This window comes from Galeopterus variegatus, unplaced genomic scaffold, assembly GCF_000696425.1.
Source record: "Galeopterus variegatus unplaced genomic scaffold, G_variegatus-3.0.2 Scaffold11, whole genome shotgun sequence".
NCBI lineage: Eukaryota > Metazoa > Chordata > Mammalia > Dermoptera > Cynocephalidae > Galeopterus > Galeopterus variegatus.
This window is the reverse complement of record NW_007726122.1, coordinates 481556-492856: the sequence shown is the minus strand read 5'-3', so window position 1 is coordinate 492856 and position 11301 is coordinate 481556. Positions and strand designations below refer to the sequence as shown.

The 11301-nt window shown below is 42.0% G+C and overlaps 1 protein-coding gene across 2 annotated transcripts; it reads right to left on the bottom strand.

The window, feature by feature from the left end:
- Positions 1-1045: 1045 nt before the first annotated feature.
- On the bottom strand, positions 1046-5494 carry EXOSC3 (exosome component 3). 2 transcript variants are annotated; one of them, XM_008586800.1, is made up of 4 exons: positions 5159-5494; positions 4270-4419; positions 2225-2376; positions 1046-1512 (listed from the first exon to the last, which is right to left on the bottom strand). In XM_008586800.1, exons 1-4 carry the CDS (start codon positions 5474-5476, stop codon positions 1311-1313), a joined length of 822 nt encoding a protein of 273 aa, XP_008585022.1. In that variant the 5' UTR covers positions 5477-5494; the 3' UTR covers positions 1046-1310. The 2 variants fall into 2 exon arrangements, with proteins under 2 accessions (XP_008585022.1, XP_008585084.1); XM_008586862.1 differs by lacking the exon at positions 2225-2376 and having other exon boundaries at positions 1394-1512; positions 5159-5482.
- Between the last annotated feature and the right edge of the window lie 5807 nt (positions 5495-11301).

Here is an 11301-nt window from a genome sequence, read left to right as displayed (position 1 = left end):
TCTTTCATCCAAAAGGGACTTTCTATGTAGAGGCTTCAAGGGGTCCGTATCTCTCATATTCTCAAAGAGGTCTATGACCCCAGAACCAATGACCTGGATTATGTGCCAGTCTTCATTTGTACCTATCAAGGTTTTCCATAATATACAAAAGCATGGAAGAATTTTCTTCCCAACTCTATCACAAACCTCTCCCATTTATCCAAAACCGGGGCAGGTAGTTTTTCATTTGACTTCTAGGAAATGACTTTAGCAAAATAAGATTTGGTCATATTTGGATTCAGAATCCTCATTTGTTGTTATTTACATAACAACAAAAAGCTGAATATATCCAAAATATCCTATAACATGAAAATGAAATATTTACGCTACTGAATTTTTAATAGCAATCATGAAAGAAATGTAACATATGCTGTTTGAAGTGGACAAATTATATTACAAAGTAGTACAGGTGGCATCCCTAATCCAAATATTCAGAATTTCTGGAGCATCAATTTGACGCTGAAAGGAAATGCCCATCTCAGCATTTCAGATTTCAGATTAGGGATGCTCAACCAATATACTCCAAAATGTGAAAAACCCTGAAACACTTCTGGTCCCGTCCATTTTGGATAAGGGATACTCAACCTATATGTCTACAAGATATAATCCTATAATTCCAATTTGAAAAACACATACACAAGTGGCTGAGAATGTTGACCAATTTAAAAAAAAACTTTTTTTGGCTGCTGGTCAGTACGGAGATCTGAACCAATACTGCACTCTAACCAAGTGAGCTAACCGGCCAGCCCCCAAGTTAAATTCTGTGCCTGTTTCTTCAACTACAAGGACAGTGTCTTCTCCAGTTACTAGGAATGAAACAATACTTGGTGCATGGTAAACACATAATTGTTAGCCGTTACATACTCACTGTATTCTAGATCTCCCCTGGTGAACATATTTTACTATTATAACCAGAAAATAATTACTTTAATGCTTTCAGTTCATTGTAGAAGATGCACTCTAGCAAAACTAAGGGCGTTAACTTCAAATAAATAAACCATAATACTAACTTTTTAGTAAACTTTATTGTACAGAACAAAAAAAATTTTGATTTTATAATGATATTCTCACCCATAAGAGCATGGGTGAAAACCAGTAACTTTCTTATATAAATATTTAGGACCATAATAAGACAGTATGTACATTCATATCTTGTCTTCTGAAGATTTAATACAGAGAGGTTCACCTGAAAAAAGTTTTCTCCAGGAAACTCATAGTCTCTTGGCTCAACTGACCTATTAAAAGAGTCCACATATTATCACTGACATATATCAACTTTCTGCCAATCTGGAGAAGATTTGTTTTCTTTGATCTGCTGTCATGTGTTCACAAGCTTCTAAAATGTTTGCCAAAATTAAAGTCTGCTGAATGGTTTTTGCCTTAACCCATACTCTTCCATTCATTCCAAATACAATCTCCAGTGGATAGAGTTTTCCCACTTCTTGTATGATTTCACAATCTGGAGCTAATAGCCTGGTGGGGAAAAGGAAAGAAAATGAAATTTGATGAAGTGGTAGGATACGTCCTAATGCCTTCTGAACTCTTTTTCTGGGCAGTTATTTCAAGCCTGACTACGTCATTCTAAGAACAAGGCACATGATAACATTTGCTGACCCCTTTCTTCCAAGAAGCTTTACATTTTTCAAAGATATACCAGAAGTCACAAAGGTGGGCTATCCCCTACAAAAAAAAAAAAAAAGAAAAAGAAAAAAACCAAATTCCCTATGTGGCCAACTTTGCAAAAGTTCTTCCCCTACATTGTTGGAACACCTTAATTCTAGACTTTAGAATCATACCTTTCTTATTACAGTGCTAAAAGAACACTTATTTTCCTGACCATGTAAGTTATTCCCTGGTATTAAATCCAGTACTTGGAGAGGAGCACTGGCTCTTTCAAACCACAAGGGTTCTGCTTGATTAACAACATGCTTCTCTAATGTCCCAAACTAATTCTCCAAATCTGAGGAGAAATTCAGGTACTGTTAATGACAAACCCAAGTCCCAAAGATTTGTCAGCTTTCCAGGAAGGCATAATTATACAAGAAGGCAGCAAGCAATAGGCATCAAGACTTACTTTCTGGGCTGGCCAGTTAGCTCAGTTGGTTAGAACATGGTGCTGATCACACCAAGGTCCATGGTTTGATCCCTGTACCGGCCAGCCACCAAAAAAAAAAGAAAGACTTACTTTCTAATTAAGCCCAAAGTCACTTTAAAAAGCAGACCATCCTGTCCAATCACACCCATTCCATTGGCTCGTCCACAGCTGTCAATGCAGACCATTTCTGGTTCCATATCTTTATTAGCAACCACAAATTGGCCATAGATGAGATCTCCAACCTACAATGACATTAATAAACTGTTCATTTTCTCTCAAGCAAACCACTCAATAGGTACTACTATTGGTTCTTTCACACAGGCAGCCATGCCAGACACCTATAGTTCTGTGGCTACAGCACTGACTACATGCTAAGATTCCCACAATCACCTTGGAGTTGAGTCCTGAAAGAAGGCAAAATTAACACATGGACCCTCCCCCTTCACCCACCAGGAAATCCCCAACTAGGAGCTATCTCAAGGCCAGAAAAACCCTCTTGGGTTGCACTGTCCAATATGACCGCCAGCACGCACATACTTACTTTAAGTAACATTTAAATAAAGTTAGATATTTAAAATTGAGTTTCTCAGTTGCATTAGCCACATTACGAGTGCTCAAGAGCCACAAGTAGCTAGTGACCACCTTACCTATCAGTGCAGATATACAACAGCATCATCATAAAGCTCTATTAGCTAGCACTACTCTAGAGAATTACAGAAGACTTATGGACAGAGCGAGGAACTCCTAGCATGCAAATTATTCAAAGCAAAATGAAACAATGGTAATTCACTGACATTTCTCCATGTAAGATTTACTTAACAACCTCATAGAGCTGAACTTCAAAATGATGAAACTGAGGAAATGGAGACATGGTGGCTGCAGGAACTAGAGAGGAACAAAACATTCTCTGCCTTTCATAAGCATGTGGTCTTGGAGGGCAGCAGACATATACATATCAACAACAAACTTCACTCAAGAATAAATCCAGTAAGTGCTAGAGCAAAGATATAAGAAAAGTGACAACTGGCGATGGCTTTACAGAGGTGGTTGTGTTAAGCCTGGGTCTCAAAGGATGAGCATGTGTTCCACAGGCTGAGAAGGGGGTGCTGCAATCCAGACAGAAGGAAGAGCATGAACAAAGGTACAAGGGCAAGAAATTGAGTTCTGTGGTGTTTTGTACGGTTAAAGCCTAGCTGTCTGAAGGAAATAATTATGCATGAAGGAAGACCCCTGGAGTGTAATGCCAAGGAATTCTGTAGATTTTCAAAAATCTTTTTTTTCTTCTGAAAAAGAATGTGAGTGAGGATGTCAGCTCTCAAAAACCTGGATGGAGAGGTAAACGTGTGGAGGCAGAGATGTTAATGAGGAGGTAGATAACTGGGTCCTGTCAAGAGGGATGGACATGCAAAAAATCAGAGATAGAGAACAAAAAACCAAAAGATCAGAGGCAGAATCAAATAGGATCAAAATAGGATTAGGCAACTAAAGACACACGAGAGGTGAATGAGAAGGGGCAAAGCAACCACTAAATTTCTGGCTTGGGTGGACTGGAAGGGTGTGGCTATGCTACCCAAAAGCCCAAACTGAAACCTAAGGGAACAAGATTATTCCTCTGTCAGCTATAAGGACCTACAACCAGGATGGAGGGATGGCTAATAATGACCATTTGTACCACTTCTCCCTCCTCTCTAAGCCTATGGTTAACTTCCTTGTCCAGTGGATATGAACATAACAGATAACAACAGAGATAACAGATAAAACCTTTTATCTTAGTAAAGATGAAACATCCCAAGAACCAATGTAGCAAATATAAAATAAGCATGTGGCTCTGGTCCTGGAGCTGAAGCATCTGAAGGAACTCGGGCAATTACAAAGGTGCTCAGAGAGCATCCTATAGAACTGGGAAAACAGGCTGGCCAGTTAGCTCAGTTGGTTAGAGCACTACATGATAACACCAAAGTCACGGGTTTAGATCCCCATACCAGCCAGCTGCCAAAAAAATAAATAAATAAAAAATGTAGAACTGGGAAAATAGGACATGCTTTTGAGACAATTCAGGCAGCCTTCTGGATATTTGAGTGTTCTAGGGAATGAATGTTTTTCTTACTTTTGAAGCCAAAGGCTCCTATCATTACCTGCACATTTGGTCTGTTTCTTTTAGTTGCACCTTCAAATGCCAAGTAAGACAAAGAAGCTGGCTCACTCCCTCCAACATCGACTTTGAATATATCTCCAGATTTAGCTGTCACTATGCCAATCACATGGTCTCCTTTCACTGGAACATACTACAAAAGAAAACAGAATGAGAGAATAGCAGCAAATGACAAGATATCCCTGGAAGATATCTTCAGCAAGTCTTTAGTGGTTACTTTGTCAACTTATTGTTTGTGAATAAAGAGAAGTTTAAATAATATCTTGAAATTCAAGTTTACAAACCTTACAAAAGATTTGATCATATGCCACTTTCAGTAAAAGAAAACCATATAATAAACTCTCAGATTTCCAGCTTCTGATAGTCTGTTAATTTGAGCCAGTATCCCATACCTCCTTAGCATCCTTACCAGTAAGTCCCTAGCTTCTGTTGCACCTAAGTCCAGTGGCACAGGGATCCCTACAACCAAGGAAGGCCATTCCATTATTAGACAATTTTTCCTATATGAAAGTTCTTACCTATTCTTAGAAATTTACCTCCCTGTGACATCCCCTCATTGAACCTGGTTCTGTCGTCTGGAACTCCAAACGGCAAGTCTGCTGCTCTCTGATCTTTGGAGTTTTGAAAACAATAACCATGACTCACGGTTTCCAGACGCTTTTCTCTCCTGGTAGCCCTTTTCAGTCTACGTTCCTATTATTCATGGTGCCTCTAAAGGCGATGCAGAGATGAGCACAAGACTACAGTGGCTCTAGGCTAGCCTTAACAGACGGAGGGCTCCAGGGACCCAACCCCGCCTCTTCCGGGAAGTCTTCCCAGAGCCAGTGACCCCACTCTTACGGTCGCACCATCCCTCCGGAGTCCGAGCTCACCCGCTTCTGTTGCGAGTCCACCCAGTAAACGCCACCGCCGCTGCCAGGTTCCTTGTGACGCAGACGGCCGCACTTGGTGACCAGCAGGCGGTCCCCACAGCGCCGCAAGCCCGGGCCGCACACTACGCGCACCTGCGAGCGCGCTTCGGCATTCAGGCGCAGCGGTCGCTCCCCTGCACTGCCAGGGCCCCCTTCGTCCTCCTGTTCCGGCAGCAGGAGCTCCTCACCCGGGAGAACCACCTGACCTAGCACTGTGCGCGCTGCCCGCGCCCTGCCGCCTGCGGGCGACTCGGTCATGACAGACACCACTTCAGCCATCGCAGGTACCACCAAACCCCATTTCCGGTATCTGGCTTCCGCTTCCGGCTTCGAGTCCCACCAAGGGCTTTCCGTTTCCGGCAGCAGCGGGCCGTGGGACTTGAACCTAGGTCTGTGAAGCCTAATTGCTGTCAGCCCGCGGGTCCTCCCTCAAGGTGGCTGTGATTGCGTCTCTAGCCGGCCATCTATTTTGCAGTCTGTCCACGGGTTGGTATGAGAAACGGGCTGCTTGAGTCGATCAAGGAGCCTTCACTTCCGGTGTCTCCGATTGAATAGTGACTGGTCGCACCGTGGGATAAAAGATGCTTCCATTTAGAGTTCCGTGGGATCCCTGGGAGCTGAGCAGAGAGGCTTCGGGAATAAGATATTGGGTGGGTTTGAGGCCCTCCCTTCAGACTCAGTCCTCAGAAGGGTGTCTGATCTTTTACGGGGAAAAGTGATTTTTTGTAGTTCAAGGTCTGGCACGAAATAGGTAATACCTGATGAATGAACGAATGTAAAACTCGCATGTGTTTCTCCCCAGACTTTTTTTTTTTTTTTTTCCCTGCAGATACACTCGTACACATATCACATGCATATTTTCACGTACTTGAGCTATCCCTACATGGCCCAGGAAAATCAGTAACTCAGTTAAGTCCCTGCTGCTACTTTCCCTGAGCACACTTTAGTTGCCCGCGTCAGAAGCAGCTGAGTTCCAAATCCATAGTACTTAAAGTTTTCTCTGTCAACTGGCACTTTCAATTAGTGCTTGATTGGATCCACCAGGAGTGGTCAGAGCCCATGGGGACTGAGAGGAAGTGACTCGACAGATGACTTTTTAGGTGCCCTCCATTTTGGCTGCCCATCTCTTTAAGGCATCTGCTTCCAACGTGAATTTTTAGATTTTTAGGATGTTTAAGACAGGCCATCTCTAACACACTTCAATTTGGCAAGATGCTGGCGAGCCATTTTTCTTGGGTGTAATAAGGGGCCAACTGAAATATAACTTTTGATTTTTTGCAGTCAGATTGTTGAAATAACTGTTATTGGTTAGTTTCCCTGGCAGGAGTGGGAGCTCCTGCGGGCAGGGATGGTCTAAATAGTGTTTCTCTCTTCCCCACTCCAACCTAGCTCCCAAGGGCCTGAAACCAGTAGATATTTGGTTACCAAACCAGTATTTGATTGTAGCTGGCCCAAAGCCATGAAGGGTGCTCAATGATCTCAGGTCAGGGTCAGACAGAGGAGGTCTGGAAATGCTCCCTGGACTATCCCTCATGTACCCCAAGTTAGTAGAGGAATCTGGGCTGGAAGAAAGCCCAGATCCAGCTGAAGAACCCTATCAAGTCCACTTCCCTGTTGTGGCTGCACATGGGGATCCTTCTGGCTTGCTCCCAAGTAAACAGATGAAACAACTGAGCAGAGCAATCATGGAAGAAAAAGAAATAAAGGGCATCCAGATTGGAAAAGATAAAGTCAAACTGTCCCTGTTTGCAGATGATATGATCCTATATATAGAACAGCGTAAAGACTCTACAAAAAAACTCTTAGTTGATAAATGATTTCAGCAAAGTTGCAGGATACAAAATCAACACACAAAAATCAGTAGCATTTCTATACTCCAGCAATGAACTAGCAGAAAAAGAAATCCAGAAAACTAGCCCGTTTATAATAGTCACCAAAGGCCGGCCCGTGGCTCACTCGGTAGAGTGCGGTGCTGATAACACCAAGGCCACGGGTTCGGATCCTATATAGGGATGGCCGGTTTGCTCACTGGCTGAGCGTGGTGCTGACAACACCAAGCCAAGGGTTGAGATCCCCTTACCGGTCATCTTTAAAAAAAAAAATAATAATAATAATAGTCACCAAAAAAGTTAAAATATGAGAAGAATCTCTACGATGAGAACTACAAACAACTGTGGAGAGAAATTAAAGAGGACACAAGAAGATGGAAAGATATCCCATGCTCTTGGTTTGGAAGAATTAACATTGTGAAAATGTCCATAGTACCCAAAGTGATCTACAGAGTCAATGCAATCCCCATCAAAATTACAATGACATTTTTCTCAGAAATGGATAAAACAACCCTAACATTCATGTGGAATAACAAAAGACTGTGAATAGCCAAAGCAATCCTGAGCAAAAATAAATAAATAAAAATAAAGCTGGAGGCATAACACTACCTGACTTTATACTACAAAGCTATACCAAAACAGCATGGTACTGGTATAAAAACAGACATATGGACGAAAGGAACAGAATAGAGAATCCAGACATCAACCCAACTATAGCCATCTGATCTTTGACAAAGGCACCAAGACTATACACTGGGGAAGAGACTGCCTCTTCAGCAAATGGTGCTGGGAAAACTGGATATATGTAGGAGAATGAAACTAGACCTGTACCTCTCACCATATACAAAATCAACTCAAAATGGATTAAAGAATTAAATATATGTCTTGAAACAATAAAACTCCTAAAAGAAAACATAGAGGAAACACTTCAGGAAGTAGGATTGGGTACAGATGTTATTAATATGACCCCAAAAGTGCAGGCAACCAAATGAAAAGTAAACAAATGAGATATATCAAACTAAAAAGCTTCTGCACAGCAAAAGAAACAATGAAGTGAAAAGACAACCAACAGAGTGGGAGAAAATGTTTGCAAAATATACATCTGACAAAGGATCAATATCCACAATATACATGGAACTCAAGCAACTTAGCAAAAAAAAAATACAATTTAAAAATGGGCAAAGGAGCTGAATAGGCACTTCTCAAAGATATATGAATGGCCAACAGACACGGGAAAAAATGCTCAATATCATTCAGCACTCAGGAAATGCAACTCAAAACCACTTTGAGATACCATCTCACTGCTGTTAGGATGGCTAATATCCAAAAGACTGAGAATGATAAATGAGGATGCAGAGAAAAAGGAACCCTCCTACACTTTTGGTGGGACTGTAAAATGGTGCAGCCTTTATGGAAAATGGTATGGAGGTTCCTCAAACAATTACAGATAATCTACCATATGACCCAGCTATTCCACTACTGGATGTATAGCCAGAGGAATGGAAATCATCATGTCAAAGGGATACCTGTGCTCCCGTGTATATTGCAGCACTATTTACAGTAGCCAGAGTTGGAACCAGCCTAAATACCCATCATCAGATGAGTGGATAAGGAAAATGGGGTATGTCTACAGAATGGAATTCTACTCTGCTATAAAAAAAAAAAAATTCATTCGCAACAACATGGATGGATTTAGGGAAAATTATATTAAGTGAAACAAGTCAGGTGCAGAAAGAGAAATACCACATGTTCTCACTTATTTGTTGGAGGTAATAAAAATAAATAAATATACAAACGGGTGGGGGGTGGGGAACAAAAAGAAGACAATAATCACAACAATTCCTTGAACTTGTTAAGACAGGTGGACAGGGCCGGCCCGGTGGCGCACTGCTACAGTGCGCTGCTTGGGAGCGTGGTGGTGCTCCCGCCGAGGGTTCGGATCCCACATACAGACCGGTTCCCGCTCATTGGCTGAGCGAGGTGTAGGTGCAACACTGAGGGTTGCGATCCGTTGCCGGACACGAAAAAAGACAAAAAGGAAAAAAAAAAAAAAAAGGACAGGTGGACAGATATAATGTTGATGGAGGGAGGAGGGAGAAGGAGGGGGGAAAAGGAGGAATTGATAAAGGGACACAAAAATCAACTACATGATATATTGATAAATTAAAACAAAGAAAAAAATCTTGCTTTGGAACCTAAAAAAAAATCACTTGGGCATATTTGTGTGGGTGTATTTTGGGGTTTTTTTATTCTGTTCCATTGATCTACATGATGGTCCATTCCCCAATACAACACAGCCTTACTGTAGCTATATAATAAGTTTTAAAATGAGATAGACTTTATTTCATTTTTTCAATATTGTTTTAGCTACTTTAGTTCTTTTGCTTTTTCATATAAATTTTAGAATAGTTTTTATATTTGTTAAAAAATCTTGTTGGGATTTTGACAGGAATTGTGTGTTAATTTGAGAAGAAGCAGCATCTTTCTTATGTTGAGTCTTCCAATCCATGAGTATAGTATGTTTTTCCATTTATTTAGGTATTGATTCCTTTTATTGGCGGTGTATAGTTTTCAGCATACAAGTTTTGCATATGTTTTGTTGGATTTACACATAAATACTTTATTTTTGAGCAATTTTAAGTGGTTTTGTTTTTTTAATTTTGGTATTTTGTGTTCATTATTAGTATATAGAAATACAATTGATTTTTGTATGTTTATCTTGTATCCTGTAACCTTGCCGAACTCACTTATTAGTTCTAGGAGGTTTTTATAGACTTCTTGGGTTTTTTTATGTAGTAAATTATGTCATCTGAAAATGTATTTTTACTTTCTCCAAAAAAAAAAAAAATGAAACTGAGGCCTGGAGGAGAGCCACCTGAAGACTGGAAGCTCCAGCGGGCGGGGCGTCAGAGCCTCCCAGGCACCACCCACCGGACATGCCCAGAGGGGCGGGTCGTGCGGGAAGGCAGCGGGCCCCCAACTCTGTGCAGGAAGGTATATGAATTCTTCACAGCCTCTACCACCTGCGGCTGCTAGTGAGAGTGACCGCGCAGGCCCCGGTCAGCGGAAATCTGTCCGTCTGCAGGTTGGAAACCGAGGTTGCAAGAGCGAGTGCGCAGAGCCCGGCTTCAAGCCCTGCTCTGGACTTTGGTGGCATGCGGGCCCCGGTTACGAATTTTGGGTTTCGAGCAGCACGTGCATCCTTTTCTGGTTGTAAAAGTGGCCACAGTCATTAGGGAATGCAGAGGAGGCCAGTGCAGGCAGCTTGCACGCCTTGCCCGCAGGACGGCGAGTGTGAGTTTCCCTATGGATCAGCCCAGGTGGATTAGGCCCGTCCTCTGTTGGGGGCTTACTGGCTTGGAAGTAACGCAGTCAAGGCCTGTCCGCCTTCCAGTGCCTCTGGCCTGGCTCTCCCCGTTTCTGAGTATTTCCCTCAGGGAACTTGCCAAATCACCCTTAAGAAACGTTGGACCAGGGCCGGCCCATGGCTCACTCGGGAGAGTGCGGTGCTGATAACACCAAGGCCGCAGGTTCGGATCCCATCTAGGGATGGCCGGTTGGCTCAATGGCTGAGCGTGGTGCTGACAACACCAAGTCAAGGGTTAAGATCCCCTTACCAGTCATCTTTTTTTTTTTTTTTTTTTAAAAAAGAAAGAAACGTTGGACCAGCCTTCAGAACTCTTTCTCAGAACTTCCTCTTCAGAAATCTTTGCTACTTTAGAAGTTGGAAAGGTGGCATCTCAGGGTTGCTTTTCTTTGTTGACTGGTGAGGTTGGGCATTTTTTCTTTTCAATTAACAGCACTAGTTGAGCCTTTGCTCTAGGCAAGGAATTGAGCTGGAGAAACAGCTGAATCCTGGTCCCTGGCCTGGGGACTTCACTGTCTCCACATGAAGACACCAAGTGTCATTTTGCCCGTAACAGCCTGACTAGAGCATTAGCCCCCAGAGTACAGAGGATGAAATGGTAACCTCTACGTGGGAGGAAGGTAGGGGTCAGGATAAATGTCCCAAAGGAGGTGATAATTGAGTGAACTTTCATATTTTTCAGTTTACTCGTTTCTAAAAATTACAAAGTACATGCTGATTTGTACTCATATACTGAAATTAACAGTAAAAGTCCATTGAAGTATTGTTAACATCGGTATTCTAATGCAGAATTTAGTCTAAAAACATGAATGCTCACAATTATCACTGCACAAATTACAGTCTACTTGCTACTGGTTTTTTTTTTTTTTTTTTCCTAAAAGATGACCGGTAAGGGGATCTTAACCCTT

What these genes read in the sequence shown, in the direction of transcription:
- EXOSC3 (XM_008586800.1), bottom strand. Translation starts at nt 5,476, where the DNA reads ATGGCTGAAGTGGTGTCTGTCATGACCGAGTCGCCCGCAGGCGGCAGG. An exon ending in TGGACTCGCAACAGAAGCGG is followed by an intron (nt 4,420 to 5,158) that starts GTGAGCTCGGAC and finishes TTTCTTTTGTAG; the next exon opens with TATGTTCCAGTGAAAGGAGA. An exon ending in GAAACAGACCAAATGTGCAG is followed by an intron (nt 2,377 to 4,269) that starts GTAATGATAGGA and finishes ATGTCATTGTAG; the next exon opens with GTTGGAGATCTCATCTATGG.